We start from the raw sequence: 13,963 nt of genomic DNA, 5'->3' as shown, positions 1-13,963 counted from the left end.
CCTGCTTCCAGATCTAGGACAGGTGAAGTACAAGGTGAACGCAGGACATCTTGTGCTTAGGTTTTGAACCTTCACCCCACCATGTATTTGCTATGCGACTTGCGATGAGTCACTTAACGTTCCCGTGCTTCGGTCTCCCCACCTATAAGTGGGCCTCCTGAGCCTGGTGTCCCCTCCCAGAACCACTGGGGAGACCGACTAGGCTCCTATACATAGGGTGCTGGGACATGCGCCATAGCAGGCATGACATGCCCGAAAAAAGAAAATTCCTTGCTCTAAACCTCCACGGAACAGACTCTTTTTTTATCCTGCTTTCGGCGTTCAGTGTCTCTGCCTCCAGCGAGACTTTATTTCTTGAACTTCCCTGAATCACCCACAGAGCAAACCCATGTCAATTCTGCAGAGTTCTAACTCAAACCGGTGTTTGATAAATGCCGCCAGATGACACGCATCAGAAAAAAAGTCATCACGGTGGCGAGCACAGCAGAATGTCTAGAGAGCTGTGAATCACCGTGGTGGAGAGCTGAAGCGAAGGTATCGCTGTGTCTCAGCTATACTCAAATAACAAGTTCTAAATAAATAAATAAGATAAAGATGTGATCTGGACCGAAAAACTTGAAGTAGAATCACAGATGTGCCCGTTACCTCTAGAGATGGTGAAAATCTCTGTAATGCTCCAGGGTAATGTGTTCTGAAAATTTTGAACGGATACCTACCATTTCAGGAAAATGAAAACAGTAGATGGAGCCCCACTGGTGCCAGATCAGTCCACCTGCGAGGAGATGGCTTGCCTGGCCTGACCAATGTCTGGCCCGCAAGCCAGAAGATTTTCTTCACAAAGAAAGAAGCATCAAAAGGGGCTTTTGATTCCTACCCCAAAATGCCCTCCCATGGATGCTACACCTGGGAGACATGTGGAGTTGATATTTTGGAGAAAGTGCTGAATATTCACCAGCGAAAACTCTCTGGGAGAACAAACAGTCCTGCTCATAACAGTCCTGCATCCAAGGGCTCAACCGCACACTAACCTCGGTTAAGCTCGGAACTAGGACCTCAGCTGATCTGGTAACAGGGGACCTGGGTAGAAAGGGCAGGTAAGGAGCAAGGCCAATAGAGGTTCAAGGTAGCAGGTCCCTGTGTCTCATCGCTGAGATAAGAAAAAGTGAAATCTAGTTCTGTTTGTATGTTGTTGTTTTAAGGCCAGTTCTAAATTCATATTTGTAGACACACCATTCTACATTCCACGCTAAAACCCTTGGGCGCCTGCCCGTCTGTGCAGCATGCTTGTGGCACCTTCTTCATTAAAAGCATGTCCTGTTCATATACATGTACCTTCTGGGAGTAATGTCCCAATGTCAGACTATGCCACCTGAAACAAAACAAGCCACCTAATCTTCTGCTTGTGGAAGGATGAATCTTAATTTACTTGCCCAAAGGGAGAAATTTAAATCTCTCGGTAATTCCTTTGGAAAAGAACCTATATTCTAAAGAGGGATGTTCATTATTATTCAAACTAAAACAAATGTCTGCTTCCTTAAAAACTGCACTCATAAGAGTCATGGGGAAAAGAGCTACAAGCAGCAAGCAGGACTGGGACAACTCGGCTACACTGAACATGAACTGTAGATTCCAGAAAGTATTTTATCAAATGCTAAGTTTCCTGATTTTGAGCATTGTGCTACGGCTACCTAAGAAAAAGTCCCCCAAGAGGGAAATACATACTGAAGTATTTGGAGGGACAGGGTTATGATGTCCACAACTTATTCTCAAATGGATCAGGAAAATACGTATAATATAAAGAAAAGACAAATGTGAAAGCACATGGGACAGAATGCTGACAACGGCGAATCTGGGTAAGGGCGCACGGACGCTCTTCAGAGTAGTCATGCAATCCTTCTGGAAGTTTAAAATTGTATCAAACACAAAGTAAAAAAAAAATCTGGTCACTAGAATCCATCCTAAGGTTAGACTTACCTGCCTCTCACTCACTCGAAGAGGGCCAAACACGATACACTGGATTAGCTTAGCCACCAACATCAAAACACAGCATGCGGTATTTACTAGAACCTGTATACAAACCAAAGAAAGAAAGTTTATTTCCTCCTTTTGAAAAATAAAGGCAGGTGTAAAAATTTTGTATTAGGAATTCAACAATCACTTCTAAGGACCGGGCCTCCACAGTTCCCTGCCATTACAAGATAAGGAATATTTGAAGGCGCACACTTTTATTGGTGGTGGTGGCAGAGATGAGGAGTGGGAAGGAGAGGCACCGGCTCACCAGTTAATCACAGAGCCCTGACCCAGTATGTACCATCCAGCAGGCCACCTTGCCCTTCAGCCTTGACTGCACTGTACAAAAGGTGCAGAACTGTATGCACCTTGTAAGCCATAGGTATCTCTTAGGTGTATCATTTCCTACATTAAGATTTTGGTAGCCTTAAAGAAAGCTCTTCTAGAAGTTGAGGTTATCATGAACTAAAACCCAGCACCCAAACATCCTACTCTGCCCTGCCAAACAAATAGCAGATGAAGAGGAGAGTGCTGATGGTCCCAAAAAAGCCACAAGACCCTGTACATATATAGGGATATGTGTATATACACATAGGTACTACAATGGGACAATCTGCCAGCCAAAAGATAAATGTTCTCCGTGCTCAGTGCTGGCCTTCAAGGAACGGATCTGGGGCATCAGAGGGGAATGGAACTGAGGAACCAGGAAGAAGGAAGAAGCAAACTGGCAGGAGTGTCTGAGAACTGGAAGGCCACCAGGAGCCACCACTGCAAAACCAAGGCCTTCTTCAATAGGAGATGGGCAATCTTCTCTTTCCTTAGATAATTAAGAGATGGCTATCCCCACACCTAAACAACAAATCTAATGCTCACAAGATGGAAGAGTGGGCTGCCCTTGACCAAGAAGCTAGTGGGACACATCTTACCACTGATGCTCAAATGATTTGTAAAACTCTGCATGACCCCAAAAGCCAAAAGGACTTTGATAAAGACAGTAAACATGACTTGTATTGAGAACACATGGAAATGAACCCCAACCCAATGTAAAGACTGCTTCAAGCTTTGATTCACTAACTTTACAGGAAGATGGCCATATACTTCTTCCCGGGTCCTTCTCCCCTCTATTTTTGAAAGAAGCAAATGATACTGCGGAAGAAAAAAAAAAAAAACACCAAAAAAGTAATATAAGGAAACAAGTTCCTTCAGATCTATGTCTTCAGGTCCCTCTCGGTACCTCACATCATCCACCCCCTTGGGAGAACACACACAATGGCAGCCCCGATTCATTACAAAAAGATTAAATTACGTTTAGTCCTATTCTGCCTAATGGGACAAGGAAATACGTGATATAGTTTTAAAGAATTAAAAAAAAAAAAAACAGTTTGGCTGAAACTGCTCTGGTAATTAATTAAACCTGCAAATAATCAGGAAAAATCCAAATCAGTTACCCAAAACATCCTATATCCCTAATTTGTGACTCCCTGGTTGAACAGCCCTATACGAAACAGCCCCAAAAATAGCTTAGAAAACTCATTTTTAAGGAGATGAAATAGATGTGCAGAAGGTTCCTTTTCATTGTGTTCGAAACCAGCCAATGGGAACTTTAGTCATGCTAATTAAGAAAAACTTCATCAAACAAAACCACAACCACAATCCTTCATGCCACATCTCCTAGCTGAGCAGTTTTGGGTTTTTTGTTGTTGTTGTTGCTTTTTGGGTTTTTTAAAGTAAACTCTACCCCCAACATCCGACTGGACCTCACGACCCTGAGATCAAGAGTTGCATGTTCTATTGACTGAGCCTGCCAGGTGCCCCTGAACGGAATTTTTTAAGTCAGCCAAACATCCCCTGGTCTAATTACAACACAGTTTAAAAAAAGAATTCTTGCTGGTTTTGCATGCAGTAGCATAGGAAATAAAGAAAGTCCGCACATTGAGAATTACTTGTTCAAGGCATGTGGGAGGTTAAGAGAAATGGGGGAGCTCTAGACCCTGCATTCAAAGAGCTTTTAGAATCTAGAGGACACAGAACATCTAACAATACACCACGCAGGCTCCGGGGAGAGCAATCAATGCAGGAGAAGAAAGTAAACTTGGGTGGCTTAATCATTGCTCTATCCGAAAGCACATTCTCATATATCTTGGGTTACAAAACAAAAAGTAGAGTATTATTTACTATTTCTCAGTTACATTTCTTAAAGTTCAAAAATACAGTTTAAAAAATTATAATCTTTTTTTTTTTTTAAAAACTGAGTCTGGCATCCATCACTCACAGATAATCATTTATTTTAATTTCAATAGAAGATTTAAAAATTAGCAAGGATAAGAAGAAGGAAAAAAGGAGAAAATACACTGATACTAGAAAGGGAATTTATGTAGAAAGGAGGAGCTAACTTTCTGTGAACTTAATATGAAAGCTAGAGCTACACAGAATTGGAACTAAATTGCAACTAAAAATGATTTTAAGATGATGAACAAAGTGTTTTTAAAAACACCTTAATGATTATTAATAACTATTCTATGTCTATTTATAGAAAAATGACAATATATGATAAATTCTCACCTTTAAAACTGATAAAGCCTTGAAAAATTACAAATATGGGAAGAAACATAATTGTAACATTTCTCACTTAAAAGCAAATCTCATCAACTACACTTCAGTTAGAAAAAAAAAATCGCCTGTACAAAAAAAAAAAAAAAAAATTGGGGGGGCCTCTGGGTGGCTCAGTCAGTTAAGCATCTGCCTTCGGCTCAGGTCATGATCCCAGGGTCCTGGGACAGCGCCCCGCATCAGGCTCCCTGCTCAGCAGGAAGTCTGCTTCTCCCACTCCCTCTGCCTGCCGCTCCCTCTGCTTCTGCTCTGTCAAAAAATTAAAAAAAATCTTTAGAAAAAAATTTTTTACCATGGTCCTACATGTGAGTGTTTGCTAAATTTCACACTGTATAAAACCATTTGTTCCTGGGCCTCCGAATAGGACAGAAAGCTAAATAAATGGATAAGTGGTGTTTTCTAACTGAAATATTTCATTCTAAAAAATTAACTAAATAAATAGATTAAAGCAAATCCCAAATCAGATCCCATTAGTCACCCATTAGATCCCATATCACCAGTAATATTCTTACAGAAACCACACGTCAGCCCAGATGTAAATCCACCTTCTCACCTCCAATAATCAAAACGAGGCTCACCTCTAGCGCGCCTGGTCTGAACCACACATTATCCACATAGACCACACCAAAAGTGCTAACTTCGCTTTATCTGTTCTATGCAACTAGCTAGTTTTTCCTTGCAGGCAGAACCCAGACTGAATGTAAAGATGAGGGGTTCATCACCGGAGCCCTGTTCGCCAACAGCAGAAAAATGGAGAACAATTAAATGTCCATCAGAGAGGCAAGTTCAATGAACTGCCAGCCAGCCATTTGGTGGAATACAATGAAGCCAGGATAACTAACTCAGCAGCTCTCTACTAGCATTGTATGGAACCTTCAAGATAACTCGCTCACTGGGAAAAAAGCAAGGTGTAGAAATGCCATTACCATGCTACCCTGTATGTAAAAGAGAAAGCATATGCATACGTACACACAGATTCATCTGTATAATCATAGATGGAAACAGTGTCAAGGATTTGACCAACCTCGATGTTTCTTGGTCTTTTACTTCTACTAATTACAGGAAAGTGGCAATGGGGGTGGGATGCCTGGGTGGCTCAGTTGGTGAAGCGTCTGCCTTTGGCTCAGGTCATGATGCTGGGGTCCTGGGATGGAGACCTGCACTGGCCCCCTGCTCGGCAGCGGAGCCTCCTTCTCTCTCTCCCTCTGCCCGTTTGTGTGTGTGTTCTCTCCCTCTCTTTCTCGCTTGTTCGTTCTGTCTCTCAAATAAATAAATAAAATCTTTAAAAAAAAAAAAAAAAAGGAAAGAAAGAAAAAAGGTGGTAATGGCCACTTCTCGGAAAGAGAAGCAGAAAGAAGATGTACTTTTCACTGTACCTCGCCTGAGACTTCTGCACCACGGCCATGCATTATTTAATTTTTAAATTAATTTTTCTTTTTTCTTTCTTTTTTTTTTTTTAAGATTTTATTTATTTGACAGAAAGAGAGATCACAAGTAGGCAGAGAGGCAGGCACAGGGAGAGGGGAAAGCAGGGAGCCTGATGCGGGGCCCGATCCCAGGACCTTGAGATCATGACCTGAGCCGAAGGCAGAGGCTTAACCCACTGAGCCACCCAGGCGTCCCTTTAATTAATTTTTCTAAAGTTTAGAGTCTATTAAACTTTCTGACCGGTTCTGAAGTTCCACATTTATTTTTCTCACCATCGTGGGAGACTGATAACTAGCAATCCCAAACTGGATGGCCTTGATGATCTTGTTACATGGTGTTCCTACCGTACTAAAATGCTTCAGAAGTTTCTCATATCTATGCCAATGTAAAAACCTTAAATACTATTTTTAAGACCTCAGAAAACATCTTTCTTTTGTGTTAGCCTACAAAAAATAAAAACAAGTTTTGTTTGTTCTGAGCAGCCTATAACAAAAAACATCAGATAGTAGTGACCCCAAGGAACCCCTACTTAATCAGGCTTAAAGTAATTCCCTTTAAATCTCCATAAGAAAATTTTCCTCCCAGAATGGGTCTACTGTGCTACTTGGGAACAAAAGAAACTAAATTATAAGACAGTTTGGCTTGAGAGGAAAAGAGAAGAGAGCAGATAACTCTCTGAAATAGCTTAGCCACGTTTTTCACTGTGTAACCCTGGAGGTATTTTTGGTCCTGTAACATGCTGGCCACCAATGGGGTGTGATTTATGAGCTTGTAATGAAAGTTGGTTAAAGTACCAGGAACTGTCTCAAGAACAGAATCAATATGGTTATTTCTTAGTCTCCTACTTAACACCAGTACTAACCACCACCTCCCCCACACACCATTGTCTCTTCCCTGGAAGAACAACTAGAACACGTTATCTCTCTGCAGGCTCCCTGTGACAAGTATAAAACGACATAATGGGGCACTTGGGGGTGCTCTCAGTTGAGCGACCAACTCTTAGTTTCGGCTCCAGTAATGATCTCAGGGTCGTGAGACTGAGCCCTGGTCGGGCTCCACGCTCAGAGAGCTTAAGACTCTTTCCCTCTCCCTCTGCTGCACCACCCCTCCCTCCCCAGCATTCATGCTCTCTCTCTCAAATAAATGAATCTTATCTCTCTTATCTCTCAAATAAATGAATCTTAAAAAATAAATAAAACACAATAAAATGCAAAAATGCATACTCCCCCTTATCACATGGATGACAGTGTTCCTCTTTTCACAATATCAGGGATCCTTCCTATATTTTTCAGTTGTTTACCTAGACTTATATCCTCTTACTAAGAAGTGTTCTCTTTTTCTTTAGCTGCCCCAACTTTTCTAAAGCGAGTATTTTTCTCTAAACTTCACTGGAATATTCAACTCATAAAGACTCAAACCTAGTAAATTATCCCGAAGTTTCATAATTATATGAAGACAGGCTCTTTAAAACAGGAGTCAGCAACTTTTTCTCTAATGGGCTATCAGATAATAAATGTTTTAGGCTCAACAGGCCACACTCGCCATCAAATAATCTTCCCCTTAAAAAAAAAATTGAAAAATAAAAAAAACCATCATTAGCTAAATGGACTGTACAAAACAGGCCAGGCCAAAAAGGCCACCAGTTTGCCCACCACTGCTCTAAATGGTCAGATGTTCACTTTTCTCCATTTTCGTTTTTGGTGATTTTTTTTTTCCCCTGGAGACTTGTATTTAAATTACTTGATTTGCATATAACTATGTCAGAACCTTAACACTTATATTCCCATTTCTCCATTTTACCATGTCCTGATCTTACAATTTTAGAAGCAAATCTGAAAAAAAAAGGAAAATAAAAAAAACAGAAAGGAGACAGTAATGAAAATAATACAAATAAAGGAGTGGAAAAGCCAAATACTCATGTACAATTCAAAACAATACGGAATGGATCAAGAAGTACTTTAACCAAAGGGTCACCTGAAAAGTGTAAAATAAGCCTAGGTCACCTGAAAACTGTAAAATAAAATTAGGTAAAAAACCTAATCTCGGGGTGCCTGGGTGGCTCAGTGGGTTAAAGCCTCTGCCTTTGGCTCAGGTCATGATCTCAGGGTCCTGGGATCAAGCCCCGCATCAGGCTCTCTGCTCAGCGGGGAGCCTGCTTCCTCCCCTCTCTCTGCCTGCCTCTCTGCCTACTTGTGATCTCTGTCTGTCAAATAAATAAGTAAAATCTTTAAAAAAAAAAAAAACTAATCTCAAATGAAACTTTAGAATGAAAGTTCTAGAAAGACCTGAAGAAACAAGTGATCACATCAAACCTGAAGGTTTGCTAGTGTGAGAACACTGGAGACTCCCCTTGAACCTGTTCTCAACACCCACATGGGGGGGGGGCAATTGGAGAGACCTCTTTGGGGTAGGTCTTAAATCACAACATCTCCTGGCCTCTTCCCACCCTCACCACTGCTGCCACAAGTCACCCCGGAGAAAACCATCTCATCATGACAGCCCCTCTCCACTCCCCTCCCACGTAAACCCTATGGCCCACAAAATAATGTCCATACTCCTTAGAAGGGCTGGCAAGGTTTCATAATCTAACCCTCACCCCACATCCTATGCTCCTTAATCCATTTCCCAACCATTAGTAAAACAATCACCTGGGACATTTATCAAAATGAAGACTCCAAGGCTCTGCCTTTCCTCTTGAAGTGATGATCCCCGGATACTATCTGAGAAACTACATTTTTCAAGCATCAGGTTGCCATTTTGAGAAATATACCCCACTCTTAATCATAGGACCCAACGGAGTTGTAATTTAAGAGCCCAGTTTATGAGTCGCTCAGCACAGGCCCTGTACTACCTTTCATATACCGTCTGAGCTTCATATGCTGTTTTCTCTCCTTAAAATACACCATGCTGTTTGCTGAGATCCTTCTTACCTCCCAAGGCTGGGTTCAAATACCATCTTCCAAGCATCCTTCCCCCAGGCATCACTTTCTCTTTCCTCCAGATGCTGCCATATTATTTTTTTTAAAGATTTTATTTATTTATTTGACAGACAGAGATCACAAGTAGGCAGAGAGGCAGGCAGAGAGAGAGAGAGAGAGGGGAGGAAGCGGGCTTCCTGCTGAGCAGAGAGCCCGATGCAGGGCTCCATCCCAGGACCCTGGGATCATGACCTGAGCTGAAGGCAGAGGCTTTAACCCACTGAGCCACCCAGGACCCCCTGCCATTTTTTTTTTTTTATGGATCTATTATCACTTATCGGATTTTGCTTTATTTGTCTATGGACTGCTTTGAGGGTGAGAGCAAGGGTTCACAGCTATGCCCTCCAGCATGCCCCAAATGGTACCTCTGAAAAGTTTTGAATTGAGTTTGTTAATCAAAACCTCCTGTTGGGCGCCTGGGTGGCTCAGTGGGTTAAAGCCTCTGCCTTCGGCTCAGGTCATGCTTTCAGGTCCTGGGATCCAGCCCCGCATCAGGCTCTCTGCTCAGCAGGGAGCCTGCTTCCCCCGCCTCTCTGTCTACCTCTGCCTACTTGTGATCTCTGTCAAATAAATAAATAAAATCTTAAAAAAAAAAAAACAAAACAAAAACTTCCTGAGATGCTATCAGACCTGTATTAATTTAAATTGTGCTCTTTAGAGATTCCAGTATGTGCTTTAGAGATTCCAGTATGCCAAACAACAGCTAGCAGGATTTGCAAACTGGCAGAAAGATCAGTTTTTGATTTGTCTTGCTTGGTTTTTAAAAAATTGAAACCGAATGTCTTTGGGCAGGGTGCCAAAGGGATCCATTTTGACCAAGGCCCCACCAGATATCACTCGATCATGCTATCTGTCAGCCTAAGGAAGCAGGCTTTGGAGACGGTGGCTCCTGCTCAGCTACTAGAGCAGAAACTACGCCATGGGCGAAGAGGAAAGCTTCCAGAACACACGTGGAGGGTCTGAGAAACCAAGGCAGGCCAGCATGAAAGCGGGAAAACCAAGAGGAAAGATGTTAGAAAAACAATAAAGATCAACTGAAAAAGGAAAACAATCATCAACAGATCAGGAAGAAAAGAGAAACCTGCTTTAGGTAAGACCTCTAATGAAAAAGCTGGGGGGAAATGGAAATTTTCTTAAAAGAAAGAATTTTCACAGGAAAAATCGACAGGCTTTATGCAGTGTTTTATGAAGAGGTGTTAACCTGGAATTTGAACATGAGTTTGGTAAAAACAAAAACAAAAACCTCTTAGGGGGGAAAAAAATCACTAAACAATACTAGTAGTTCTATAGTAGTTCCAACTCAAAGGCTTATTTAGGTCTCGTGCTTACATATCAAAGAATACATTACAATCTAAACATTTGGCAGAAACACTCTTCACATCACTTTAAGTTGTTTACCTGCTAACTCAAATGAAAAAATAGTTTGGAAATTAAGACAAAAGAGAGGTAACTTGAGTTCTTTCTCTTCTCCCTTCTTTCCTACTGTTTACACAGTACCAAAGTCAAGTACACAGCAGTGAAAGAATAAAACTTCACCCTTCACTGCCTTCTAATAATCTCTTCATCAGAAGGACCAGAAGACTTAATCCACAGCCCACCGAGTTCATAAATCCCACAGCTTCCTGATGAAGCACAGTGGGATTAATTATAACAAATGAGTTGTGTATCATTCTCTATCCTTGGAATATTAATCTTAGTCATTTACAGCCTACTCTTAACCCCAAATGGGAACTGTAGGAGAAGACAAGCCCCAAGACACCCCAGGAAGCCCAAGTGACAGACTTAAATCCTGGAGCAACTTTTCTGATCATTCTGTGTCTGCGTGTGTGCACCCACGTGTGCATGTACACGCCTGGCATTCAAGGCCAAGGTGGAAGCCAAGTTCTTCCAAAATACCGTTGATCTGCCCAGCTTGAAATTATCTGTCCTAACAAGCGAAACCAGCCTTTATGCCTTGTAGGTGCTGCTTATCTTGCACTGGCAGACAAACTGAAAACGCTGTTTTAAAATGGATCACTAAAAGGAGAAACTCCTGAGTGAAAACGATGAGCCAGCTCTCGACTCCGAATGTTTTACTGCCTTCAGACATCAAAGGAAACTGTCATGAATCACCAGGTAAAGGCAGCAGGAAAGAAAGCACGGTTTGTATGTGTGTTTGACCCAAACAGGACAACCATATACTTAAGGGCAGAATGAAAAGAAAAGTTAGGGGAGACAGCCAGTCTCCTCACACAAATGTCCCAAAACACCCAGATGCGTAAAATTCTCCCTTGGCCAACACAAGATTCGTCTCTGCCCCCTCCTCTTCACTGGCAGCCCACTAGTAACATTCCCGTGCGGACCGAGCCAGAAAAGCCTTTCAACTTCCCTCCACAATTCCCTGGACCGCCGGGGTAACTGGCTCCCTGAGGTCCTCGAGTTTCCCTCCCGGGGTCCCTCGGGCACCCCCAACCCCCACCCCCTCGCCTCTTCCCCTCCCCGGGCCCGGCCGCGTGCCCTCAGCGCCTCGGGGAGCCCCCTCCTCAAGCCGCCCCCGCTGTCGGCCCAGCGGCTCTCTCGGCGCCCTCCGGGCCACCCCGGCCCCTCAGCCTCCAGTCCGGCCGCAAGCTCGTGGGCGGACCCCGCCCCCCAGGCCCCGCAGCCGCCAGCCCCGGGGAGGCGACCCCGGCCCAGCCACGCCCCCCGCACATAATGGGTGACATGGCGGCCCCCGTCTCCCTTCAGCTCCCGCGGCGGCCGGGACAGCCTCGCTCACCCACACGAACAGGCTGTCCGAGAGCAGGTACTGGGCCACGTCGCGGGCCCGGGGGCCGCCGGCGCTAGGCCGGGCGGGCACGGCCGTCTCGGTCTGCACCGGGGCCGTTGGCGGCTCCGGCTCCCCGGGCCCGGCCTCGGGCTGGCTGAGGGCGCGGTAGGCGCTGACGATGGTGCCAAGCAGGGCCAGGCCGCTGAGGCCCGTGTAGGTGCGGAGGCTGGGCCAGGGGAATCGCTCCAGGAAGAGCAGCGGCATGGCGGCAGCGGCGGCCTCCAGGCCCCAAGCCTCCCCGCGCTGCGGCCGGGCTCCCGCGGCGGCCTCGCGAACGGCGCCCTCGGGCTCTGGCGTCGCCGCCGCCGCCGCCGCCGCCGCCGCCGCGCCGGGCCGGGCCGGGCCGCTCCTGGCCGCTCGCGCCGCTCCGCCCCGCGCCGCTCCCGCTGCTGCCCCTGCCGGCGCGGAAGAGCCTCGGCGGGCTCGGGGCGGGCCGCCGCCCCCAGCGGGGAGCGGGCGGGACGGGCGCGGGGGCGCGGCCTCCGTCCCCCGCCCCCAGTAGTCGCGCCGCCGCCTGGCGGGCAAGGGCCCCGGCCGCAGGCTCTGGGGCCCGGCACCCAGCATGACCGTCGGCGGACAACCCAGATCGGCGGGGCCCGCGGGCGAACAGGGCGCCGGGCGGGTCGAGCAAAAGCGTCACTCGGGGCCGACGGCGCTGGCTGGCGGTCGAGCCCAGGCAGCGTGGCGGGGCCCGCAGGGCGCGGGGACCCAGACACTGGACCCTTGGTTTCCTTAACCCACCGCAGTTTAAGCAAGTTAGTACCCCTGAGCACCCCGTGGGGCCTAGCAGCTTCCCGGGTGGGTCCAAAGACATGCTGCTTAGGGAGTAATAGAGGCTTGACCCTCCGATAAAGAATATTAATCAACAGTCTTTTTTCTCGCCAGTAAGGTTATCTTAAAGTTTCTGTTGTTTACTAGTAGCCTCGATTTATGGACTTAATTTAGCAGGAAATGAGTATGTGTTCCTCCATACACCAGGTAGGTATATGAAACAGTGCAGCTTCTTTGGAAAGTTTCTCAAAAAGTTAAAGACACGGGTAACCAATTGACCTAGCGTTCCACTCTCTGGCATATATCCAAGAAAAATGAAAACAGAACTCTACACGAAATTTGTACACAAATGTTGGTAACAGCATTATTCATAATGAATAGCCAAAGGTGGAAACAAGCTAATGGCCCTCACGTGATGGATGGCTAAGTAAGGTATAATGGATACAATGGACTTCACGGAGATGAGTCAGTACTGACACATGCTCCCACAGAGGAACCTTGAACATGCTAAGTGAAAGCAGCCAGACACAAAAGGCTGCACATTGTGGTTCCATTTACATGAAATATCCAAAATGGGCAAATAGATATATGGACCTAGAAAGCAAAATAATGGTTGCTTGGGGGTGCGGGGCGGGGAGATAAAGGAGGGAGGAGGGAACTGGAGGATAAAGGCAAAATATGGATTTCTTTTTTTTAAATTGTGCTGTTGGCTCCGAAAACTCTGAATGTACTAAAAATCATTTCATTGTACACTTCAATAAAAATGTGACCCAAAAAAAGTGCTACCAAAAAAAATGTTTTGAGCTTGGGGGTCTTATTCCTCATTGTTTCTCCAAGGCCTAGAATTGTGCCTGCTCCAGATTAGGTACTCAGTAAGTATTTGTTGAATCTTAAAAAATTTTCAAAAGGACTAAACCATTTTCGAGTCTCTTTCACATCTGATATTCTAGTTCTAAACGTCTATTGATGGGGCACCTGGGTGGCTCAGTGGGTTAAGCCTCTGCCTTTGGCTCGGGTCATGATCCCAGGGTCCTGGGATCGAGCCCCGCATTCGGCTCTCTGCTCTCCGGGGAGTCTGCCTCCTCCTCTTTCTCTGCCTGCCTCTCTGCCTACTTGTGATCTCTGACAAATAAATAAATAAATAAAATCTTTAAAAAAAAATAATGTCTATTAATTAGAAAACAAAGATCTCTCAAAGTTACTACCATCCACTTTGGAATTTAGAAACATCCTATTGAAGGGCCTGTGATGGAACAGAACAATTTGCGGGGGGGGGGCGGGGGGGCGTGCAGGGAAGCGTTACTTACACACACACTTTTAAGTAGGCTCTACAACCAGCATGGAGCCCAACAAGGGGCTA

The 13,963-nt window shown here is 45.1% G+C and overlaps 1 protein-coding gene across 1 annotated transcript in view; it reads right to left on the bottom strand.

Moving 5' to 3' along the window:
* AMFR (autocrine motility factor receptor) overlaps window positions 1-12,185 on the bottom strand; it is a 39,558-nt gene extending 27,373 nt beyond the window's left edge. Inside the window, exons 1-2 of the mRNA XM_080828914.1 lie at window positions 11,782-12,185; window positions 1,975-2,067 (exon numbers count right to left, since the gene is read on the bottom strand). Coding sequence (XP_080685040.1) covers window positions 1,975-2,067; window positions 11,782-12,036 — 348 coding nt within the window. The 5' untranslated portion in view covers window positions 12,037-12,185. The remainder of the gene's footprint in view (window positions 1-1,974; window positions 2,068-11,781) is intronic.
* Between the last annotated feature and the right edge of the window lie 1,778 nt (window positions 12,186-13,963).

This window comes from Martes martes (assembly GCF_963455335.1).
Source record: "Martes martes genome assembly, chromosome: 17".
NCBI classification, from domain to species: domain Eukaryota; kingdom Metazoa; phylum Chordata; class Mammalia; order Carnivora; family Mustelidae; genus Martes; species Martes martes.
The sequence above is the reverse complement of the archived record's forward strand: the minus strand, read 5'-3'. Positions and strand labels throughout refer to the sequence as shown.